This window comes from Pongo abelii, chromosome 7, assembly GCF_028885655.2.
Source record: "Pongo abelii isolate AG06213 chromosome 7, NHGRI_mPonAbe1-v2.0_pri, whole genome shotgun sequence".
Taxonomy (NCBI): Eukaryota; Metazoa; Chordata; class Mammalia; order Primates; family Hominidae; genus Pongo; species Pongo abelii.
The window spans coordinates 106,991,826-107,018,643 of NC_071992.2; the positions used below are offsets into that span (position 1 = coordinate 106,991,826).

At 37.2% G+C, this 26,818-nt stretch overlaps 1 protein-coding gene across 2 annotated transcripts in view; it reads left to right on the forward strand.

Annotated features, from left to right (window-relative positions):
- Nucleotides 1-26,818, forward strand: part of LRRC69 (leucine rich repeat containing 69) — a 112,534-nt gene continuing 85,716 nt past the window's right edge. The window contains exons 1-3 of one of the 2 annotated variants that reach the window (XM_054518657.2): nucleotides 1-3,520; nucleotides 3,936-4,121; nucleotides 25,638-25,764. In XM_054518657.2, the coding sequence (XP_054374632.1) occupies nucleotides 3,939-4,121; nucleotides 25,638-25,764 (310 nt within the window). In that variant the 5' untranslated portion in view covers nucleotides 1-3,520; nucleotides 3,936-3,938. The other variant, XM_054518656.1, reaches the window with a different exon arrangement.

The following is a 26,818-nucleotide window of genomic DNA, read 5'->3' on the forward strand; positions in this document are numbered from 1 at the left end:
GAACGGGACTGACTATTGCCTGCCCTTTGTTTTACCCATGTTGTATTCTAGGTATGTGTGGACAGATAACTTGTCTCTTTAGTTGATAGGTCTTCAGGTCAAGATGAACTGCACTCAAGCTGAACTCAAGGAACTGCCTCAGAGGAGCTTCATCTACCTTTGTACCTAACTTAGATGACAAGATCTTTGAACCTGATGTTCTAAATAGATGAAACTTTGGGGGAAGGAGGCTTTGCAGGAAGAGTGTCTCTGTTTTGCATATGGGAGGAATGTAAACAGTTCATGGCTACAGGGTGGATTGTGGTGGGTTTTAAAACATGTCCACAAATTTTTGGTCACTTGCCTTCGAGAGGCAGAGTCTAATTTGTCTTCCTTTGAATATGAGCTCGTTTCTGTCACTTGGTTCTGATGAATAAAATGTGGTAGAGGTGATTCTGTATGACTTCTGAAGCAAGGTCATGAAAGTAATACAGCTTACACTCCACTTTCTCTCGGGATGCTCAACCTTCAAACCAAGCCACCATGTTGGGAGGAAGTCCAAGCCACATTGGAGAGGCTACATGTAGAAGCTGACCACCTTAAGGCCCTAGCCAACAAGGAGTATCTACCACCAGATGTGGGTTAGTGAACCTTTAGATGATTTCTGCCACAGACTTTGAGCTGCTATAGCTGTCACTAAGAGAACTATAGGCAAGCCCTGCCCAGATTAAGATTTGTCAATAAAGGCTGGGCGTGGTGGCTCACATCTGTAATCCCAGCACTTTGGGAGGCCGAGGCAGGCGGATCACGAGGTCAGGAGATCGAGACCATCCTGGCTAGCACATTGAAACCCTGTCTCCTAAAAATACAAAAAATTAGCTGGGCGTGGTGGTGGGCGCCTGTAGTCCCAGCTACTCAGGAGGCTGAGGCAGGAGAATGGCATGAACCTGGGAGGCAGAGTTTGCAGTGAGCTGAGATCGCACCACTGCACTCCAGCCTGGGTGACAGAGCGAGACTCGGTCTCAAAAAAAAAAATTTGTCAATAAAATAAATGTTTTAGGCCATTAAGATGTGTGGTGGTTTGTTTCCCAGTGATAGATAACTGGAACAGGCAGTATGAATAGGATTGATTATATATTGGAAGTAAGGGAGAAGAAAGACTCAAGAATGTTAACCAGGTTTTCTAGGTTCAGCGGTTAACAGAAAGCAGTGTCAGATTGTATTGGTTTGTTTACCTACTTAAAGCAGTAAATTTCCAGGGTTTGGACAGTGTCATCTGGGATGCTAGCCACCCAATAGTTACTTAAGAGGTGATGATTGTCATGGATTTTTTTTTTTTTTTAAACAAAGCCTTGTGATCAGTTTGTTTTGATAGTAACGCTTTATTATTCTTAGGAAACAAATAATATCAAAGTAAAGAAGACGAAGCATAGGTTTGGAAGAGGGAAGGCAAACAGCAGTGATTAAGAAGCTGAAAAATTATCTTTCTAGCAACTGAAAGTCACTATTAGCATCTCTTGATTTACTGTTATGATATTGATATTCATTATAATCTCTTTAAAAATTTAATGATCCTTTTTTAGAATTTTGGCACTTGATTTTACTCTCTCACCGGAAGAGGTCTTGTCTCTAATAGCATTTTCTCAGTGAGGCCTTTCCTGGTCATCCTATTTAAAATTGTAAACTTCTCATTTCCCACACTCCCTATTTCTCTTTTCTGCTTAGTTTTTTCCCCTTGGCATCAAATCACCATCTAACATAGTAGATTTACTTATCTGATTGCTTTTCTTCCCCTCTGTTCCTTGAGAACAGAAATTTTTATCTTTTTCATTCACTCCTGCAACAGTGTTGACTATGTAGTAGGTGCTCAGTAAATATTTGTTGAATAAATAAATAAAGTGATTTCTGAATGCCAAAGGAAGGATTGATTTCTGTTCAAATCACTTTCAGTGCAGAATGTATTTTATAGTGTTCAAGTTTTTGGAAATCCACATCTAAGTGTGTCACATACATGTGTAATCCTAATGCCTCTAAGACTCATCCTATCTGGGTGCTAATGGGGTTGTGATAATAATCAAATGTTACTGGCCACAACTCCCCCCCTCTCCTTTTTGTCACTGTTTTAATCTTTTATTTGGAAATTTTTAAACATATGCAAAAATAACAAGACTAATATAATGAATGCTGATAATGGTTTGGATTTGTGTTCCCTCCAAAATCTCATGTTCAATTATAATCCCCAGTGTTGGAGACTGGGCCTGGTGGGAGGTGATTGGATCCATGGAGTTCTCATGAATGCATTAGCATCCCCTCAGTGCTGTTTTCCTGCTAGTGAGTGAGTGAGTTATCCTGAGATCTGGTTGTTTAAGTGTGTAGCACCTCCTTCCTGTCTTCCTCCAGCTCTGGCCATGTGAAGTGCTGGCTCCCCCTTTGCCTTCCACCATTATTGTAGGCTTCCTTAGGGATCCCCAGAAGCTGAGCAGATGCCAGAACCATGCTTCCTGTATAGCCTACAGAACTGTGAGCCAATTAAACCTCTTTTCTTTATAAATTACCTAGTCTCAGGTATTTCTTTATAGCAGTGCGAGAATGGACTAATACAAACCCCTATGTGTCTATTACTCAGCGTTAATAATTATCAACATTTTGTCATCTTGTTTGATCAGTTTCTTCCACCCACTTTCCCCCTAGATTATTTTAAAGAAAACTCAAGATATCATTTTATTTCACTTGAAAATTTCAGTATGCATTTCTGAATGTTAAGCACATTTAAAATAAATACTACCACCATACCATTTTCACATGTAACAGAATTAATTTCTCTCATCTAATAGCCCATGAACAAATTTCCGTGAGATGTTTGTATTCAACTGAGGATTCAAATACAGTCCAGACATTGCATTTAGCTGTTATTTGCCCTAAGTTTCACTTACATCATAACAGTTTTCCCTCCTTTTTATTAATGTCTTTCATTTGTTGGTGAAACCTTGTGACACCGGACCAGGGACCAGTCCTGTAGAATCTTCCATGTTATAGATTTGACTGTTTCCCTATAATGAACTTAACTTATTCTCTAGTTGTGTTTTTTTGTAAATGGTAGTTAGATCTTGAAGCCATGATTAGATTCAGATTTAATTTTTGGGCAGGAACATTTCATAGGTGGTGCTGCTGTGTACTTTTTAATTCATTACTTCATAAGGCTTATAATGTGATTGTCTCAATTTTATTGATGCTAAAATGATTAGTGGGTCATTAACCTGATCACTTGGTTATAAAGTTCCTCATCAACCTTTCATCTAATACTTTTAGTCTCCAATTATGATTTTTGCATAGCTCCATGATTTTATTAGAATTTGCAAAAATTGTGATTATTCTAGTTATTTTTTCTTTCTCATTTATTAGTTTCAATTCTTGTGAATAAGAACTTTATTAACTATTAAGTTATATTTAAGTGCAGTTTGTACTGGAAGAGCAGAATAAATGCTTCTATTTTTTCCTTTATCAATTTTCAGACTGAGTTGGTGCGCTAGTAATTCCCAGGGTGAGTAATGTTTCTTTTTAAAAAATGCCATTATGAACTCAGATTTTAATGTGTTTTGATATGTTTCAGTCTACTCTAGATTATTTTTTTCTGATCCTTAATATTTTCCATCTTAGACTAGTGGGAGCTCCTAGAAGTTCACTTCTGTGTCCTCATTAATCTCTGATAACTTTTACATCGCAGGCATAAGCTATTTTAGGCTTACATTATACATTTCCTGCCCCAAACCTGGACCATCTACTTTCCCTTCATATCTTTCACATAGGAAAATAATCTAATGCTTCCCCCCTTCCACATGGTGGTTCTCAGAATGTTCTTGTTTCTATGACACACCAATTCTGTAATTAGAGGTTCTAAAGCTGTATAATAAAGAACTCTAATGGTTACCTTCTTTGTTTTCTACTTCTTTTCCAAGATCATGACTGAGAGATTGTTAATAAAAGCATTGAGTGGTGGTAAAAATACGAAGATCATTACTTTGAATGGGAAGAAGATGACAAAGATGCCCTCAGCATTAGGAAAACTGCCTGGCCTGAAGACTCTAGTCCTTCAGAATAACCTAATCCCCAAAGTGTGTCCAGAGTTATGCAACTTGACCCAGGTGAGGAACAGTGTTTTGCTGTTGTGGTTTGGTATTGAAGATGGAAAACAGGAAGAGAGAAAAAAGGGGTAAGAGACAGAACGACAACACTTCGATCTATGGAGACTTAGGTATCTGGAGACTTAATGTGGAGTGTTGCTGGAGAGGCATCAGAGAAGGCTTTCTCCCTTAGGGAATTCCATGTGTTAGAGAGAGATGTTTCAATTTATTCATGTGCTCTTTGGCCCACGTCTGGAGTCAGGGGACTAGGTCTCTGCCACACTCATCTTTCTAGAGGCTGTCATCTGGAAAGGGGTTGGAAACCTGGATCTGGTCATCTACCTTGGGGGCTCACATCTGGAAGTAGTTTTGAGGATCCAGGAGATGCTGTTCACCCTGGGGATTGTCCTGAAGCTTTTGCATTTAGAATGAAGAGACATTTAGGATGTAGCAAGGGAGTTCCTTTTCAATTTCCTAGGGCAGGCTGAAACTTTGAAATGGAGTGTTGGCAGGGAATAGGAAGGAGGGGACATTTATTTCTCCTGAAATAGTCTTTAAAGGAAGGTTAATATTTTAAATAAAAAATACTCTTTTTTAAAGAGCAATAGTTGACATGAATGAATCCCAGATGCTTGTGTTAAACCTTTCTGCCTAACAATGTGAAACTCTAGCTGCCAAAAATCTTGAGGTTGAGAGAAGGCAAGGGATATTAACTTTGTAATTTTCTTTTTGTTCACTGCTGAATTGTCATCAGCACAGGAAGAACCTATAAGCAGCTAAGGCGTTATAGCTCATTAATTTTGAGTTTACAGTTCCAAAAAATAAATCTGTATTTTCTTACTTTCACCCTGCCTCATTTCCTTTTAGGTTTAAGAAATTGAGTTTGTAATCTGTAGTTGTATCTTTGTAAGAAATAGGGTAACTTTTACAAAGTCCCCCTTCATTAGTAATTGCAGAAAGTACACTTGTAGTTACAAGACAACAAGGACTTGGAATTGGAATTTTTTAATAGGAAAGAGGAGTTTCTTTGCAAAAGAATTTGGGACTTGACTGAGTCATGAACCTATTCTCTCCCTCTACTTGAATTTATTTCCACTAAAGTAATACTAACCATTGGTTACAGAGAATTAAATATTACAAAAAGCTTATAGCAAGAAGCTATCTTCTATCCCACTTCCCCTCATCCTCAATCCTGATCTCCATATATAACCACTTTTAACTCATCTATTTTATTGATTTGTCTATTTTTGGCATCATTTTCTTCATCTTCTAGATACAGTTATATTAATGTATCTATTGTATATTGGTCCACATCTGGAATCAGGGGATTAGGTCTACAGGTATCTTTTGCATGTAATGTTACTACACCTTTATTTCTTCCTTCATCAACTGCAGTCTCTTTTGACTCCCCACTTCATAAGATGACAGTGTCAGCCCCTGTAATCCGCCTTCAGCTGTCCTTTCCTCTCCCCCCTCACAAACTCTGAAGTTTTTACTTTTATAAGACTTACAGCTTTTATATCCTATTCAGTTATAACCATAATTAAATATTTGTTTTGTGTCTTGGGTAATTCTAAACTTCTAAAAATATATATTACTAATAAATAAATATTCACATGGGGTCAATTAATCTATGATTATATTTTCTTTCTTATATGCAATTTTTGTTCTCTTGGAGTTTTTAATAACCTTTCCTTTGTTCTTGTGCCTTAGCTTTATGGTGGCCTCATTTTATTTCAAACCGTATTATTTTTTTCTGTCAAATGTACTTTTCCTTGAGAGACTTCCCTCCAAAACCCTCCATCCTCTGCCCCACTCTAAGTTGACTGCTATCTAGGTTTGCTAGATACTGTCAGCCAAAGACATTCCCTTTGTTGCTCTCTTAAATTGGACCCACTGTTTCCTGTATCCTGTATTTTCCTTTCTTGGCTTGCTCTCTTAGTTTTTCAGGAGTCTCGAGAAATCATCCTAGTCTGGGTATGTGGTAGTTAAATTGTTTGATCCCTTGCATATTTGAAAATGTCTGTATTCTTGTCTCACACTTGGTTAATAGTTGTTTAGTAAAAAGTTACACATTCCAAGATATATTTCCATGGGAAAAAGCCCCAAGAGTCTGATTATCATTACATTGTCTTCTTCTTGTGGCTTCCTTTATTACTTGCCCTCTCATTCTTCTATTTAGGGGTAACCTACGTGTTGACTTCTGTTTGTTCACTCTCATTTCCTTCACCAGGGAGCTGTCTCAGCCCAGTGCTTACTTTTAAAGAGGAAATTACACCATTAAGAATTCAACTGATTTGCAACTAGGCTGCTTATAGTCTATTCTGTCTTTAAAGTACTTTAAAAGTCAGATTCAGGCCAATGGCATTATGTTTAGCTGTTCACGAGCTAGTAGTTTTTCTTATATAGGGTCTTGGAGAAATTGTGGAATTTTGGAAAAAAAAAAACAATTTTCCCTATGTAATGGGAGTTTTAGAAGCATGCTAGATAAAATGTGCTAGAAACCCTCAAAGAATGGTTGTAGATTATCATAGAGTTCAGATATACAGCTCCATCCCTCTCACAGTTGGTAATAAAGGGCAGATGGCCCAGTGCAGTGGCTCACACCTGTAATCCCAGCAGTATGGGAGGCCAAGGTGGGCAGATTGATTGGGCTCAGTAGTTTGAAATTGGCCTGGGCAACATAGTGAGACCTCATCTCTACAAAAAAATAAAAATTAAAAATTAGCCAGGCACAGTGGCACGTGCCTCTGGTCCCAGAGGATTGCCTGAGCCTGGAATGTGGGAGGTTGCAGTGAGCTGAGATTGTGCCACTGCACTCCAGCCTGGGCTGCAGAGTGATTCTGTCTCAAAAAAAAAAAAAAAAAAGGAAAGGCAGATGAAGGTTTCAAAGAAAGAGACAGCTTAGAGAATTGAAAAGGAGAGTTTAGAAGTGCTGGCACAACTTAACTGGTTCAGCAGTTACCAGCTATATACAAGGCACTTAGTTTCTTTGGGCCTCAATTTCTGCCTTCATTTATTTAATCCACAAATAAGCAATGAGGACCATCTGTGTCTCAGGCACTCAGAACTGGTGATTCAGTGATGAGCAAAACAGATGGAAATCTCTGCCCTCATAGAGTTTATGTTTTAGTCAGGAGTGATGTAAGAAACAAATAAGCAAAATAGGGCGTGAGGCAGTGATTAGTGTTAAGGGGAAAAATAAAGCAGAGAGAAGGGCCAGGGCGTATTGTGACATTCAGCTGACCTGACTGATGCCACAGAGTGTCTTGTGGGCTTTATAACTTGGTGATATGTATGTCAGAATTCGGTGATTATAATTCTTATTCTAACAGTTTTCTCTAAAATTCCCGTGTACTTTTAAAGTTAATTTGAACTCTTTCTTATGTTGCTATAGTCATACCCTTTATCAATAATGTTTAAAGCTACCCATCTACCTATGACTTTTGTTTCATTTTGTTTTATGTCTACAGTGTTTATCTTTTGAAATAGCCTTTTATCATCATACAAAGTCCAGTTTGCCCCAATATACTGATTTTTTGGTCATATTTCCCACAGAATGCGAAGTATTAACATAGTCTTGTTTTTTTTTTTAAGTTCCTAAAACAAAAACACTACTTTTAAATTTCTTTACTCATAAAATGCTAATGGAATAACAACATCAACCATTCACTGGGAGCCAAGCATAGTATCAGGAGCTCATCATTTTCTACAACTTGCAAAGAAGTTATTACCCTCATACTGTTAATAAAATTTATGGTTCAGGAAGAGATTAAATTATTTGTCAAAGGTCACTCAACCAGTAAATATAAAATGAGGTCTCCTTGGAGGTTGCTTTCAGCTCTATCGTGTTATTATTCTATATATTTAGTGTGAAATTTATCAGGGTATGGTGTTCAATTTATAGTTCTTAAAAACTGAGTTGCCTAAAGATGGCTGCTTTGAACACTACATGCATTGTCCCCACTACCCCTGGCTAATTAAAAAAATTTTGTTTTTGTTTGGAGACAGGGTCTCACTTTGTCGCCCAGGCTGGTCTTGAACTCCTGGCTTCAAGCAATCCTCCCATCTCAACCTCCCAAAGTGCTGGGATTACATGTGTGAGCCACCCCACCTAGCCCATAGTGATTCTTGTATTATTATTATTATTGTTATTATTATTATTTTTGAGACAGAATCTTGCTCTGTCACCCAGGCTGGAGTGCAGTGGTGTGATCTCGGCTCACTGCAACCTCCGCCTCCCAGGTTCAAGTGAGTCTCCTTCCTCAGCCTCCCGAGTAGCTGGGATTACAGGCACCTGCCACCATGCCTGGCTAATTTTTTTGTATTTTTAGTAGAGATGGGGTTTTGCCATGTTAGCCAGGCTGGTCTTGAACTCCTGACCTCAGATGATCTGCCCACTTGGCCTCCCAAAGTGCTGGGATTACAGGCGTGAGCCACCACGCCCGGCCCATAGTGATTCTTTTAACAAATATTTACTGTTCATTTTCTTGCATCTATGCTGTTCCCAAGGATATAGATGTGTACAAAGTGTGGTCCCTGCCTTCATGTTCGGTGATTAAATTAAATGTTTATATATTTAAAGCTCCATGGCTGGCATGTAGAAGCTTTAAATACATTTTAGCTATTATGATTAGTGTTATCATTATGATATGACTAGCAACAATGATAAAATCAGGGGGTAGGGGTTCTTTAGTAAAGAACCTACTTCAGATCCTACTTCCATTTTTCTTTCGTAATTTAACTAGTGAAGCTCTGGAAAATTTCAGTCATTTCTAATGACAATGAAAAAAATGGGTTAATGTCCTATAATTTATGGTGAATGCATTTGGACTGTGGCTCTTGAAGTATGGGGATGTCAACAATTTTCAGAGAAGCACTTTATGAATTTTGAGGGCAAAGATCTTGTCTCGTCCCTATTGCTTTTTACTTACTAACTCATATAATGTCAACATGAGTGAAATGGAAGTAATTTTCAAAGTCCTGCCTAACCAAACACACGTAGGAACAAAGGTTCCTCACAGGTAAAACATAATAGCCATCATCTCTAATTGTGTGCAGCATTGTTGACATGTATCTTAAAGTCCAATGGCAGTGTGGCAAAGTTCCCCTTAAGCTGCTCACATGTGCAGCTGACCAGGACAAAGATATGGTCTGCCATAGCTTTTTATTTGGCCATAAACAATTGACAGTAAATAAGACCAACTCTAACCAGATTTGAGTAGTTTATAAACTTACTAATTGTGTCCTTAATCTCTCCTTTTCATACTTTTGCTGTCCTTAATGACCCTTTAACCCAATCAACTTCATTCATTCATACATTAAACAACTAGTTATGTGTGTCTGCAGGGGAGTAGGCACTCTCCTAGGTGGTAGCAGTACAAAAAGGAACAAAATCATTCATATGTCTCTAATAGGTTTAGTGGAGAAAGTTAATGAAACATACAAATAAGTGTATTATTACAATTGTGAAATATTACACTTGTGCTGTAGGAGAATTGTGAAAATTGCTGTAAAGGAGAATTGTGTTGTACTATGAGTCTCTAGTCAGACAAGTCTTGTGCTATGAGAGTCTCTACTCAGAGAAGTCAGAGAAGGTGATTGTGAAAATGTGCAACTGAGCTAAGATCTAAAGCAAGCTTGTCCAACCCGTGGCCCGCAGGCCACATGCGGCCCAGGACAGCTTTGAATGTGGCCCAACTCAAATTCATAAATGTTTTTAAAACATTATGAGATGTTTTTGTTATTTATTCATTTATTTTTAAGCTCATAAGCTATCATTAGTATTAGTGTATTTCATGTGCGGCCCAAGATAATTCTTCTTCCAATGTGGCCCAGGGAAGCTAAAGAATCGGACATCCCTGATAAAGAACAAATTATGCAAAGGAAGAGGAAAGGAATGACCATGCGCAGAAACTTCCCGTAACTCTTCCTCCTTGGGCATTCTGGTCTCACTTTCTAACCCAAGCGGAACAGAGAAGATCCATGTCATTTATACTGCTTGTCAGCATCAAGCCTTTCTCTTCTCCTGTTCCATCCACTGAAAATCTCTTCTTTCTCCATCAATTAGGTAATGCCTCCTATTTCCTAAGCCTGGCTATCAAAACAGGGATTCATTATCCTGTTTTGTTGTGTCCTGTCCTGGTACAAGGGCACATAGTGAGTACCTTCTCTCCAGGAACCGTTCATGTCTCCTTTGCCTCTGCTTTCAGGCTGAGGCGTGTATTAGGTCTCTTGAACCCCTGCTGGAAATCCAGCTTCTCTCTCTGCTGGCAGGCATCTAGAAAAGACGCAGCCCTCTTCTTTCCTTCACTAGTGATGTGGAACAACTGATATACTCTATCTGTAGACCTGCCTTGACTCATCTGAAAAGTGGGCCTTGTCATTCTTAGCTCCTAAAGTTGCCTTTACTGTTATCTACCTAATATAGGATGCCTTATCCACATTGTTTACATAGAAAATTTTAGCCGAACCTTCATTCAAACCTCCAAACACTTAAGATTTTACATTTTAATTGAATGTCATTTTAATTGAATGTTAAGATTTTACATTTTAATTGAATTCTAATAATTTGAAACTCTAGTCCTTCCTTCTTATTCTTTCCTTATGAAGCTTTTGATGGGATATTAAAAGGCAATGCCTTGATAATCTTTTTATGTTAATGCCAGTAGAGAATCCTTATATTTCTTGACATTGAGCTTAACTTTGGGATTTAAGGGGCCAGCAGTAAGAGGTTGTGGGGATCTCCATGAAATATCTAGAGATTAGATAACATGCTGGCCCATGGAAACTTCCCCTCAGTTTCTAGTGAAATTATAATTGTTTTGAGAAATATGACTTTGTTAGGAAGTTACTGCAAAATTAAATAGTAGCTTTGAAATTGGCAGTTATTCATATAAATAAATTCCTTCAGGAAGAGCTGGACTCAGAAGCAGTTTGGCAATTGTATTAAACAGCGGTTTTAAGGATGCCACAGATTTCTTTAAAAAAAAGGCATTGGTAAGAATTAGCCGATTGAACCATAAATTGAACCTCCTTCCATACGTTGGCCATACATATGCTAATTCAAAACTGTAAAATCCAGTTATTATTCCCTCATTAATTTGATTCAATTACCTTTACAAAATAGTTTACAGAACCTGACACGTATATTATATACTATTTGATTGTAGTAAATGTGAATATTCACTCTTCTTAAGGAAGTTAAAGATTCACTCTTCTTAAGGAAGTTAAGTAGTTCAAACATATTTGTACATCTTATAGGCAAATAATCTAATAGTTTATTCCAAAATGGTATAACCATGATTTAGTTTAGGAAGACAGTCTTCCGGATAAAGATGGACATTTGAGAATTTTTTTTAATACTTAAAAAGGTTTTATCTGGCCTGTAATCCAAGCACATAGGGAGGCTGAGGTGGTGGGGATTACCTGAGGTCAGAAGTTCGAGACCAGCCTGACCAACATGGTGAAACCCCGTCTCTACTAAAAATACAAAATTAGCTGGGTGTGGTGGCGCATGCCTGTAATCCCAGCTATTGTGAGGCTGAGGCAGGAGAATCACTTGAACCTGGGAGGTGGAGGTTGCAGTGAGCCGAGATCGTGCCATTGCACACCAGCCTGGGTAATAAGAGCAAAACTCCATCTCAAATAAAAGGCCGGGGAGTGGGAGAGTTTATCTAAGTTAGTCAAAACCAAGTAATTAAAATATATAATAAGTAGCATAGTAGCATAGAGTTTTCTAATGATAATTAATAGCTACCAGCATGGAATAATTAAATATTAAGAGAGGCTGTCTCGTCCAAGTTCTAGGCCTACATATGCCCTACATTGAATTGAATATAGGGATTAGTGAGAATGAGCAGGCTAGAATAAAGAAAGCATGCAGCTCATTAGAAGGAAATAAATAGAGCTGGGCAAATTAGAACAGATTAAGCTCAAAAGATATTTGATTTTGAAAATAAAAACTGATGTGGAGCCATAATGACTATTCCATAGTTTGAGTCTTTACAGAGATGATCTAAGCAGGCATCATTCAACTAATATTTATTGAGCAACTATTATATTCCAGATATTGTTCTTTGAATGCTAGATGATTCACACAGAGACCCTGTCATTGGAAAATTTCCTATTTAATAGTAGAGGTAAAGTATACATGTGAATCATGGAATCAACATAAATGCCCATCAGTGATAGGCCGGATAAAGAAAATGTGGTACATATATACCATGGAATACTATGCAGTCATAAAAAATGAGATTATGGGCCGGGCACAGTGGCTCATGCCTGTAATCCCAGCACTTTGGGAGGCCAAGGTGGGTGGATCACAAGGTCAGAAGTTCAAGACCAGCCTGGCCAAGATGGTGAAACCCCGTCTCTATTAAAAATACAAAAAATTAGCTGGGCACAGTGGCAGGTGCCTGTAATCCCAGCTACTCGGGAGGCTGAGGCAGGGGAATTGCTTGAACTCAGATGGTGGAGGTTGTAGTGAGCCGAGATCGTGCCACTGCACTCCAGCCTGGGTGACAAAGTGAGACTCCATCTCAAAAAAAAATAAATAGAAAAATAAAAATGAGATTATGTCCTTTCCAGGGACATGGATGGAGCTGAAGGCCATTATTCTTAGCAAACTAACGCAGGAACGGAAAACCAAATACCACATGTTGTCACTTATAAGTGGCAGCTAAATGATAAGAACACATGGACACATAGAGGGGAATAGAACACACTGGGGCCTATCAGAGAGTGGAAGCTGGGAGGAGAGAGGAGCAGGAAAAATACCTAATGGCTACTAGGTTTGGTACCTGGGTGACGAAATAATCTGTGCAACAAACCCCCATGACACAAGTTTACCTGTGTAACAAACCTGAACATGTATGTACCCCTGAACTTAAAAGTGAAAAAAATAAAAAATATATATACACAAGTCATTATAATATAAATAATAATAATTGATAATAGAAAGTACACCATGCTATGCAAATGCAAAAGGAGGATGCCTTCATGGGAAATATGGTAAATCTCAAGGGGAAGCAATAAGCACGAAAATCTGTTATAATTATTGGAGAACCAAGATATTGTTAGTATTTAATGAAAACAGAATCCTGAAGCACATTATTACTGCGGAAACAATAAAGAATTTTTATCCAGCAAAATTAACAGTCCTTCTGTGGCCATTTTTCTCATTCCATGAAAATGTCATTCAGAAGTGGCTGTGACCTGGGACCTCAAAGCCGTGATCACTCTGCATGTACCTGTGCTCCAGACCCAGCTCTGCGGCTGCTCTGCATGCACTTGCACCTCTGACGGTGGCATCTCTGTGGCCCAAACACGCCCATGTGCTGGACCTACCACCAAGGGGCATCCCCTTGGCCACAACTACCCCTGATAGAAGGAAAAGAGATTAGCAGCACTGCAGCACCTTTTACTGCCAAGGACCCCGATATATGCAAATCAATCAATGTGATACAACACATTAACAAAACGAAAGAAAAAAAACCCAGATCATTATCACAATAGATGCAGAAAAAGCATTTGACGAAGTTCAGCATCCATTCGTGATTAAAGCTCTCAACAAAATAGGTATAGAAGGAATTTACCTTAACACAATATAGGCCATATATGAGACTCCCACAACTAACATCATAATCAGTGGGGAAAAGCTGCAAGCTTTTTCTGTAATATCTGGTACAAGGAAAGAATACTTACTTTCTCTACTTTTCAACATAGTACTGGAAGTCCTAGTCAACAATTAAATAAGGAAAAAGAAAGGCAACCAAATCAGAAAATAAATAATGTTATCTCTGTTTGCAAATGACATGATCATGTACACAGAAAAGTCTAAAGACTCAATAAAAAACCTGTTAGAACTAATAAATGAATTCAGTCAAGTTGTAGGTTATAAAATCAACATACTAAAAATCAATCATATTTCTATATACAAGGAATAAAGTATCTGAAAAGGGAATTAAAAAATCAATCCATTTACAATAGCAATAAAAATAATAAAGTACTCACAAACAACCAAACAGGTCAAAGATTTATACATGAAAATTTATAAGACATTAATAAAGGAAGTTGAAAAAGATACATGTAAATGGAAAGACATCCCTTCTTCATAGATAGGAAGAATTAATATTGTTAAAATGTCCATATTACTGGAAGTGATCTACATATTCAATGCAATTCCTATCAAAATCCTAATGGTATTCTTCACAAAAATAGAAAAAACAATTTTAAAATATATATGGAATTACAAAACAACCTGAATAGCCAAAACAATATTGAGCAAAGACATGAAAGCTAGAGGCATCATACCTCCTGATTTCAAAATATATTACAAAGCCACAGTAATCAAAACAGTGTGGCTTAGGCATAAAAACACATAGACCGATGCAACAGAATAGAGAGCCCAGAAATAAATCCACATATGTATGATCAACTAATGTTTGAAAAGGGTGCGAAGAGCACACATTGGGGAAAGGATAGTGTCTTCAATAAATGTTGGGAAAATTAGGTATCCACATGGAAAAGAGTTAAATTGGACCCTTATCTCATATGGTATACAAAAATCAACTTAAAATGGATTAAAGACTTTAATGTAACACTTGAAACTGTGAAACTACTAAAAGGAAACACAGGGAAAAACTTCTTGACATTGGTCTGGACAATGATTTTTTGGATATGGCGCCAAAAACAAAGGCAACAATAGCAAAAATGGACAAATGGATAATTTAAAACTAAAAACCTGCACAGCAAATGAAACAATCATCAGAATAAAAAGGCATCCTACAGAGTGGGAGAAAATATTTGCAAAACATATATATGATGTGGTTAAAATACAAAATATATAAGGAACTCATGCAACTCAATAGCAAGAAACAAACAAACAAATAACCTGATTTAAAAATGGGTAAAGGGGCCAATAGGAGGATCATTTGAGACCAGGAGTTCAAGACCAACCTACACAACATTGTGAGACTTATCTCAAAAAAAAAAAAAAAAAAGGTAAAGGACCTGAATAGCCATTTTTCAAAGGAAGACATGTAAATAGCCAATAGGTATATGAAAAGGTACTCAACTTCACTAATCATCAATGAAATGCAAAGCAAAACAAAAGTGAAGTATTACTTTACACATGTTAGAATGGCTATTATCAGAAAGACAAAAAGTAAGTATTCACAAGGATGTGGAGAAAAGGAAATGTTTGTACATTGTTGGTAGGAATGTAAGTTGGTACAGTCATTATGGAAAGCAGTATGAAGATTCCTCAAAAAATTAATAGTAGTATGATCCAGCAATCCCACTCTGGGTATATATCCAAAGCAAATGAAATCAGTATGTTGAAGAGGTATCTGCACTCCCATGTTCATTGCAGCATTATTCACAATAGCCAAGATATGGGAACAACCAAAATGTCCATCAATGGACAAATGAATAAAGAAAATGTTTGTGTATGTGTGTGTGTGTGTTTGTGTGTGTTGTGTGTGTGTATATATATATATATATGCATATATGTCATGTGATGCCTAACAGCATTTCAGTTAATGATGAACCACATATATGACAGTGGTCCCATAAGATTATACGGTATTCTTACTGTACCTTTTCTATGTTTAGATACTTTTTGATACGCAAATACTTACCATTATGCTACAATTGCCTTTAGTATTCAGTACAGTAACATGCTGTATTGCATAGGTTTTTAGCCTAAGAGCAATAGACTACCGTATAGCTAGTAGGCTTATAGTAGGTGCATAGTAGGCTTATACCATCTAGGTTAGTGTAAGTACTATGATGTTCACAGAATGACAAAATTGCCTAACGATGCATTTCTTAGAATGTGTCCCCATAGTAAAGTGACACATGACTGTATATGCATTGGAATATTACTTAGATTTAGAAAAGAAAATTCTATCATTTGCAGCAACATGGATGAGCCTGGCAGACATTATACTAAGTGAAATAAACCAGATGCAGAAAGACAAATACTACATGATTTCATTTATACATGGAATATAAAAATGTCAGACTCAGAATCAGAGAGTAGAATGGTGGCTACAAGGGTCTAGGGAGAGGCAGATAAGGGGAGATGCAGTTCAAAGGGTACAAAGTTTCAGTTATGTAAGATAAATAAGTTTTGGAGAGCTAATGCACAATGATGTGACTATAGTTAATATTGTATAGTATACTTGAAATTTGCTCAAGGGGTAGATCTGAAGTGTTCTGATCATACATACACACACAGAGAAGAAGTTACAAGAAACAGTTTGAGATAAATGGGTGGGGAAAGCTGTTAAATAATAGGATGAGATTTTCTTTTGCAGGCCATCTATTTTATTCAGAGGTTGAAAACACATGCCTCCAGGCAGGTAACATATGAGAAAAAGGGACCAGGAAGGAACTGTGGCAAACTGGTAGCTCATACATGCATAGTCAGTAGTGACAGTCCAGCCAGTCCCCAGCACTGGTGAATTTTTGTCACAGCAGGATTGTATATTTAAAGGTTCTGTGGAAATAAATACTATTTTTTAAAATACTGTGTCTATTAGTCATACCAGTTTCTGAGCTAAGAGTTTAGGCTTAATTCAGCAAATGGGATGCCTCGTTCTCTACGTACTAAAGTATGCAGGAATATTTCTTTAAACTTTTCCAGTCTAAATGTTTCTTAAATTTTTGCCCAAACATCTGGGAAGATATACCAGTCTCTTGGTTTCTATCAGATATCTCCCTTTTTGCAATTTCTAAATCAAAGTGATTTTCTCAATTCAGTCAAATAGGAGAGGAAAATAGAATTGCTGTTGGTAACTGTGCCTCCTAACTATGGTTAGCGAGTTCTGAGGGTGAAACAAAGCTGACCCTGGAGTTGCTCCTTGGCACTTCCAGCAAGGCTGCTTCAGGTTCCTTGCCCGTGGTTGACTCTGCACATGGAGATCCTGCCAATCCCACTCATATTTACAGGTATCACTCCTGCAGGTAAGCCTAACATACATGTCTCTTCACCGTGAGCCAGGTAATGAATATATGTGTGTAATTTAATCATGGTTTATAACCTATTAAATGTAATATCCCATGCCTAATAAAAGAGTGTTTGTGAATTTAGAAATATTTGAAAAAATGAGTTAGAAATTAAGAAAATAAGCAGGTTTTAAATTTGAAAACTAGTAAAGTGTCAATATGTATGTATGTGTGTATGTGTGTGTGTGTATCAGGTGTTTACCGCATTTCTAGCACCAGGTATGGCTAACATTTTGCCCCACAGTATTTTCCTGGGCCTAAAAGATTATCATTTAATAATATCTGCTATTTGCCTGGCACTTTATTAAACTGTCTCTAATCCTTAAGACAACCCTAAGAAGTAAATGCTAGTATCTCCATTTTTATAAAGAAATAGAGGCTTAGGAATTTGAGTGACTTGCCCAAGATCACATATCCGGTATATTGCATAGCAAACAGCCTGTGCTTTGCCTACTGCACAATACAGACTCAAGAATGTGCACATGATAGGACAAGGATATTTAAAATGAGAATTTCATGTATTGTATTCCATTTCATTTTGTGAGCATGTGTATGTGTGTGAGCATATGTGTCTGTATACATATATATATATTTGTATCATGTGCATATGTATGATCATTCTGAGCAATAGTAAATTCTTTTTAAAGATACGCAGTGTATTACTGAAGACAGTGGAGGGTAGAAGTTAGGAATATAGGCCGTAGAATGAACCTAGGTCATTTCACCATAAATCATAGCCTGGACTTCAGATCCCTTTTCTGTAAGATCAGAGTTATTGCGAGGTCCACATTAGACAATGTTCAGCTTGGCACAGTGTTTCATATATTTGGCACTTAATTTAAATTTAATTTAAATATTAGTCATTTGTATTGTCATTAATAGATTAATCAGTATGTTTTCTCCTTAAATTTCTTGTCTTCTTCTCTCTCACTTATTAAAAATATCACTATACATTGAACCTAGATTCTATAATCCAAAGGCATCAATGGACATTGAGATGCTTGCCTCATATCCAATATGTAAGAGAAAGTGCACATGCCTGTTTTAAGGCAGGCCACAGATAGGCTATAACTTCAGGTACGAGTGGGTCAATACAATCAAACAAATCAAATAAAATTTAGTAAGAGCATAGAGAGACAGTATTTGGAGCAAGTATACAAAGACATAGAAAAGACTATCTACAGGGAGGTTGGAAACATTTAGGATATACTGGGTAGAGAAATTATAGGTTCATCTTTTGGGCAGCTGTTTAGATATAATCTAGTAGGATCGAATAAAGGGAATTTAAGTCACAATACATCCATTCTTTGCATCTTTTGCTATGTAATGCTACAGGCAGGCAGTAATGAGTACTAGGTTGATTGCAATGAGATAGAACTGAAAAAGGTACATCTAAAAGGATTTTTAAGACTAAAACTTGGTGGCAGATTGAATTTAGGTGGAGGGAGAGAAAGATGTTCTAGGTAGCTCCAATGTCTGGCCGCCATAGGTTTATGAGAAGTGGGAGAAGCAGATCTAGTTTGTCCAGGGGGCATTGTCCAGTTTTATACTTTGAATTTAGAGTGATCCACTGGAGTTATCTTAGAAGCCAAAACTAACAAGATCCACTTTTTTTTTTTTTTTTTTTTTTTTTTTTTTTAACAGGGATAAATGTAAATTCCTACATTTAGGTTAAGAAATGAATTCAATTGCACAAGCCCAGGACGTGGGATATCTGCTTGACAGTTAGCTTAGGGGTTTTTATTGGCCACAGACAAAACTAATTATGCACCAACAATGTGCCTTGTTGCTGAAAGAGTACATGCCATGTTAGGCTGCATAATAGAAGTGTAGTCATCCGCCTGAGGGAGACCCGTGGTCCCACTAGCATATGTGCTATGAGAGCTGATTTCCTGTCTCACCATAGGCTCCATCTTTTCAGAGAGGGGTGCTCACAAAAATTAGGGAGTGGTCAGTATGGTCAGGGGTCTGGAAATTACGTCCTGAGGGAAATAGTTAAGGGAAAATGGAACAAATTTAGAGGGAATATGATAGCAATCTTAAAAAATTTGAAAGATTGTTATGTGAGAGAGAAGGAGTGCAAATATTTATTATGATTACTGTGAGAAGAATTGGGTAGAAATTTCAGAGAGCCTAAATATTAAAAAATTAAACATAGATAGCTAGATCTTCCTAACAAGATAAAAGTGCTACCCATTACTGGGTGTGCTCATGGGGAAGGTATATAATTGCCCACCTGCATTCTGTATGTTGGTCTAGGTGACTTGTAAAATTTCCTTCTAGGCCAGGTGTGGTGGCTCATGCCTGTAATCCCAGCACTTTGGGAGGCTGAGGCAGGCGGATCACTTGAAGCCAGGAGTTCGAGACCAGCCTGGCCAACATAGCAAAAATCCCATCTCTACTAAAAATACAAAAAAAAAAAAAAAAAAAAAAAAAAGCCAGTCGTGGTGGCACATACCTACTACTTGGGAAGCTGAGACATGAGAGTCACTTGAACCCAGGAGACAGAGGTTGCATTGAGCCGAGATCGTGCCAATGCACTCCAGCCTGGGTGACAGAGTGAGACTGTCTCAAAAAAAAAAGAATAAATTCTTCTAATTGTAAGTTGCTATAATTCCCTGGCTCATGGGTCTATGGGTAGCAATGGTGTCTTTCAATCTATAGCAATCAGTAGCAATGGTGTCTTTCCATCTATAACCATACCAATTTCCAAGGGAGAAAGAATACCAGTAGAACTTCATTCTACATGTAATTACTGAAGAGATGCAAGCTTTAAAGCTTATCAAATAGTTGTCTGTCATATGACTAAAGCCTTCCTTCAGGAATTACACATAATCATAAAGAATGTTACTGATGAAACACTGCCTACACTCTTTCTGGATATCTGCTATTTCTGCAGTTCTTTGTTAGTAAAACACCATTTGAAACAATGTTGTCAAAGCATTCCAAATATCTTACATCAAATGTCATCTTCTCAGAGAGTACTTCTCTAATGACCCAATCTAGTCCTGAGTTACTTTCCATTGCATTATCTTGTTTTCTTTTTTCATATTTAAGACTAACTACTAACACACTATTTATTTGTTTACTTATTTGTTGTCTGACTCACTTCCCAACATAGAAGCATTGTAGAGCGGGATCTTGTGTGTCTTGTTCACTCTTCCTCTAGCATTCAGAAATAGTACCATCATAGACATATCTTAAACATAATTGAATTAATGAACCATCTAGGTTGGGGCTTGAGGTATTTCTCAAAGGTAACTCAATCCTTGCTACAGTGTTTCTGGACCTTTCTGTATAATTTAAGTAATCTACGCTGAAGCTCTGATGTATTTGCCATGGTGACAGAGTATAAATGCTACTACCTAGTCTTTAAGAGACATTTATGAATTTAAAGGCAATCAGTGAATCTTCCTTTGGTTATCCTATGCCATGAAGAATATTCCCAGTCCCACTCACTTCATCTTAGTTTTGACTTTGAAATCCTTTACAAGTTGAGGTTTTTATGTGAACTCTCTTCCTCTTCTCCAAGCTACATTCTTGGTTGCAGAGCTCAGAATTTCACATGGTAGCTTTTTCCAGTCAAAGGTCCATGTGGTTAATGCATTATCCAGATAAAATGTCTTTTCCTAGGTCATCTATCCATTTTACAATATCTTGGGAGCTAAGTTGGATGAGATAATCAACTGTGGTTGTCGGTCACCCTACTACATTCCCCTAGATTGCCTCTCAAAGTGACTTTTTCCTTTTCCTCAAACCTCCTAATCTCCTCTCAGCAGATGACTTTGTTTCATATTTCCGTGAGAAAACAGACATCATCCTTCAGGAACTCTCTCATCTTTTCATCACGAATTCATCTACTTATCTGATCCTCACTCACCCTTTCCTACCTTCCTTCCTACTATCCTTGATGAAGAGCCCTTACTCTTATCTAAGGCCAGCACCCACTTGTACTTTGTACCTGTCTCATCTTCTAAAGGATTTTGATTCTGTGAGTGTCCCCATATTTAAGGCATGAGTTTCTAATCCCTACAGGGTTATTTCCATCAGCACATAAGTAAGCTATACTATCATTTATCTTGGGGGTGGGGGGAAACTCCAGCTTCTTCTTCATTTTCTAGTTTCCCTTCATAGCAAAAGTTCTTACAAGAATTGTCTATTAGTTATTGTCTTTGCTTTCTAACATTTTCTGCACAGCCCACTTCAATCAGACTTTCTTCCCCAATACTTCACCCCTATTTTCAAGGTCACTAATCACTTTCCAATTGCTAAATCCAGTGGTTATTTTGATGCTTTAATTTTATTTAGCCCTCCCCTAGGATATGTCTCAAATTTTCCTTTTTAAAATACTTTTTGTTTCTTTTGCTTTTGCCTTGGATTCTGTTACACTATATATCTTGGAAATCCTGAAACACAGATTTTTGTAATATTGAGGCATTTCTCTCAGAAGAAACCTGTCCAGGAGTGAGGGAAGAAACCTGTCCAGGAGTGAGGGAATCTGGACAGGGCAGGGAAAGAACCTGAATAAGGAGGTGGTTCCAGGAGAAATGTAGTCTCAGCCCAATCCCTTCAGAGCTTTGGGGCATGCCCTGCAGCACAGAGGCAAAGGGGTTGGGCTGTTATGTCCTGGCATCTGTCATGGTGTAGCGGCTATCTGGAAGGATGGAGCAGAGGCACAACCTTCCAGGTAAAGCCCTTCCTTGCAGTTAAGGGAAATTCTTCCAAGAAGGGCGCAGGAGAAAGTCCTCACGGGATAAATTCATGGTAGCTGCGGATGGAGCAATACTCAGCTGTGGGATGTGGTGTACCAGATGCTTTAAGTGGCTTATCTTTCCCTTCTACTTCAGCCACTCCTCAGTCAGTTCCTCTGCTGGGCTTGCATTCTCATCTCTTACAATCCCACATGGTGGGATTTTACTTACTGAAGGCTCACAAATTTGTTCTGTGCTCTTGATTACTCCGGAGAACCCTAGAATTACATTTACAACTCCTACTTGACATTTTCATTTAAAGATCTAAAAGCCTTCTTAATTTTAACGGGGATAAAACTAAACTCTTGATTCCTTGTCCCTCCTCCAAACCTGCCCTTGTCCCAGTTTCCCCATCTCAGGTGCTCAAGTTCCAAAGTTAGGTGCTACTCATGATTCTTCTATTTATCTTACATCATACAACATTCTGGCTCTTCATCCAAAGCATATCCCAAACCCACCCACGTCTCTCCAGGTCCACCACCCACTACCTAGATAAAGCCGTTGCCTCTTGCCTGCACCACTGCAGTATTTCCTCTGCGTTCTCTTTGTGTTTCACTTCTTGCTGCCTCTGCAGATTCTGCTGTACAGATGCCAGGATGATCCTGTTAAAACACATGTCAAATAATGTTACACGTATGCTTAAAACCCTACAGTCATTTCTCACTGAACTTAGAGTAAAATCCCAACCCCTTACCCTAGTTTATGAAACCATATGTAATCTGGCCCAAGTATACCTTTCCAACCTCTTTTTTGCTGAGTGTTCCTCTACCTGCAGTGCTCAGCCACATCAGCTGCATCTCCTGGCCTCCTCAACCACACCAAGAATGTGCCTCCATTGGGGTCTTTATTTTGACAATTTCTTCTTCCTTATTGTCACTCAGATCTCAGTCTACATATCAACTTCTAAGACACGTTCTCCTGATCAACAAATCACTTTCTCCTCACTCTTTACATTGTCTCTAGAACACTTAATACTGTCTGTTATTTTTGTATTAATTTGTTCAGCCATTTAGTCATTGGATGGTTGCTTTCTTACTGTGTAAGTGCCTTGAGGGCAAAGACGTTACATGTCTTATGCATGCAATGAATATTTTTAATGAGTGAATAAGTGAATGGTGACCCACCTGCTTTAAGAGATATGTATTCACTTAGAATATATGCAGTTTAGACTGCATTTTTAAACTGTTTATGGATATATTTCTAAGCATCAACCCACAAAAAAACAAAAACTAAACCAAAACTGAAACCCACCCTGCTTTACAGTCAAGATTGATTATAATCTGTGATTTCCCTTTGACATGTGATGAAATCTAGTTACTATGTATCTTCATATATCTGGGCCAGATCCTTATATTCTGTAAAACACAATGACAAAAATATATCTAACTCATATGTAAGAACTTACCACATAACATGCAAAATGAGCATTGTACAGTATATGCCCTCAGAAATACACAGAAAAGCATTGATAGTGTGGGACATTACAAGCTGTTTCTTGTTTACTTAAAAAATATATGTTACCATCCCTTTTTTTAGGTGGTAATTCACCATGAGTCTCATACTTCTGCATATTCTGTAAACAGAGGCACTGGCTGGCTTTGTTTTGGACCAATTTTTCCAGTATAATTACATAGCAGACAACCTTGGAAATAAGAAATAGTGTCTCCTTCTGGACCAAAGGGCAGGCATGGTTACTGCCCATCATAAAAGATTCATGGTCCCTAAACTCATTGTTCCTGTTCAGTAACACAGCCTACTTCATGTCTAGGTATCTCTTTGTGTTCTTTGCATTTTCAGTGCAAAAATAGTAATATTCTGGACACTGCTATTGCTCTAAGTAATAAACGGTCCCTTGTATCTTTCCCAGGGGTCTCATGTTTTCTACCAGCATTCATGAAACTGTGGCAGGTTCACTTGTTAGCTTGTAAACTGGGTAAAATCTTGGACCTTTCACAATGCCTGACACATTCTTGCCTATCTCACCAGTCCTCAGGGAGATTTTCTTGGGCTCTCAGTACTGCTAGACTGCTGTGCATGTTTCACTAAATTTAGGCAAAAGAATGAAATCTACCTCGTTTTGGAAGAGACTGCAGATAGTCACTTTGATAGGCAAATAATGGACCCCCAAAGATGCCCACACCTAATCCCCCAATCCTCTGAATGTGTTAGGTTATATGACAAAGTGAAATTAAGGGTGCAGCCAGAAGTAAGGTGGATAGTCAGCTAACCTGGAGAATGGGAGGTTACCCTAGATTATCCAGGTGGACCCAGTGTAATTATGAGGTTTTTAAATGTGGAGGAGTCAGCATTACTGTGATATGATTTGAAAAAGACTTAACCAGCCATTGCTGGCTTTAAAGGGGAAAGTGGGGCCAAGGAATGGAGGCTGACTCTGAAAGTTAGGAAAGGCAAGCAAACAGATCGTCCCCTGGAGTTTCTGGAAAGGAACACCAGCTTGATTTTAGTCAGTGAGACTGTTTCTGATTTCTGATCTCCAGAAATATAAGATAAATTTGTGTCATTCTAAGCCACAAAGTTTGCGGTAATTTTTTATAGCAGTTATAGGAAACCGATACAGTTACAGACTCTGGAAAAAATAGCTACATGAATGTATTTTAACTTCACATTTACAATAGAAGAAGACCTCCAACATGGTAGTAGATGTATTATACTATTATAAATTAGGATAATGGTAATTCTTAGACAAAAGCACATATGCAAGTGAAACCTTTACCATGAATTCTTAGGATGAGAAATTTCATTTTAATATCAATGTATATTTCTTTGTGTTAATTTAAATCATTGTCTTACATCCATAACAAGTACTAGGTGACATTTAAATATAAATTGTGAATGGCTTAAATTTTCTTCTTAATTTTTTTGGTTTTATGTAAATTCATTAGTTTGTTAAAACTTCCAAGATTCCTTTTATTTGGCCCTTACTATTAAAATTCTAAAGTATGCAATTGGTAATTAAACCTAAATAGTAAATTATGTTTAGGAGTAAAGTAAAAGCCTCTTTGTATTTTGGAAAGTACAATTAGATTTTACAACAAAGAATATTACTATTTTTTGGGAACATCTGTATCACTGATTTATTGGATTACAACATCAAGGAGGAACTTTTTAACTCCCCTTATGTGCAGTTCTTCCTAGGCCTGACCAATCTGTTCTCTGTAGGACAGACAACTGTAGGGTAGATCTTTTCTACCCTCATTATACCATTTCAATAGTTTCTTTTCTAAATTTTGTGATCACACAGAGTGACATCAAAGTTAAAGGCCCGCCCACCAGGCTGTGTACATGTAATAGAGTGATCTTATGGCCTAGCTCATTTGGGAGTAGTATGTCAGGAGGACCTCAGATCTTTGGCTATGTTTCTGTTTTCAGTAACTTAGTTCCTTTGCTGAGTGTTTAATAGTTTGATTCTATAGGTCACAAGGTTCAGATACTCTTAAGTTGTTCAAATGATTTATAAATGGATCACCGGTTGTGGTTTTACATATCCTTGGGATGGTTTGTAATATAATTTTAATGAACTTAAGTGCTCTAATTAAAAATTAAATTGTGCTTTAATTAACATAAAATGAGCATGAAGCTCAAATGAACTTTATTTATAAAGATAACTTTAGGTATAACTGAAATAATTGCTTAAAAATATTTTGAATTTTTCTTAGGTTACATAGATCTGAGCAAGGGGACTTAAATTATTTCTTTTTTTCATTTGAAGTTGGATAATATATGAGTCCATTAAACCTCTATATGTTTGCAGTTGACAACACTAAATCTGGGAAACAACCTTTTAGAAGAAGTTCCGGAAGAGATGAAATATCTTACATCTCTGAAGAATCTCCATTTATCTGGAAATAGGATCTGTAGATTTGCACCTGGAGCCTGTGGTAATTTAATCAACAAGGAGCGACATTATAGCATCAAATTTAATCTCTCATATTTAATAATATGAGACTGAAATGAAAAAGAATTTTGCATGTTTAATTTTTTTTTGTTGGAGATATTTACATACTACTCTTGAAATATAAGAGGAGACAACACTTTTAAAAAAGTATTGTATCATATGTTTATTTACATGTAGACCTAAGAAAATAAGTAAGCGTCAGTGTTAATGAATTTTCCCCTTTGTAGAATCAGTATAAAGTCAGATCGTGAATCTGGGGACCCTTTTCCTGAGCCAGAGTTAATTCTATTGGAAAATCAAATCAAGTAAAGCTATACCGTAGCTTTGTTCTTTTCACTTTTTATTCTGTCTTAGATATTAAGTCACACTTTTTGATCAAGATGCTAAATTTAAATCAATTTGGGGAGAATTTTAAAGAAAAGATATGAGATCCAATAAGCATTTTTTTCTTTCTTTTTCCCATTAACTAATAATTTCTCCATTCAAGATGATGCTATTCTTATTTAATATTCCTAGAGTGGGCTTAAAGACAAATGTATGACAAAGAGATCTAGATGGCTTTTATAGCTTTATCAACTAATGTAAGGTACTTCACCACTTTCTGTGTTGGTCCTTAGTAGTAAAATGAGAGAAATATTATAAAATTTATAAATTTCTATGAACTTTTGAGGCATGGGTGCTATATATAATCATTGTCATCTTCACGCAGAATTTATTAATGGCATTACTGCATGCAGCAATAAATTAGGGATTATATTTGGCAAATAGCACAAGTAGACTCTAGTACTGTCTTTTTAAAGGTACTTTAAAATCTTAGGTCATGTATCTTAGAAAAATATTCTTTTCCAAAATAATAGATGTAACAAACAGTTATTGAACTTGAACACATTATATATGCAAAGCCACAGACCAGAGTTCAGTTACAATTTACCTTGGAAGAAAACAGTTTATACTAAAAAAGTTAAGGTCATGCAAATCAATAGATAATAATATTTTATGACCTATACTGAGGGGATAAATTTAAGTGCAACCTGATA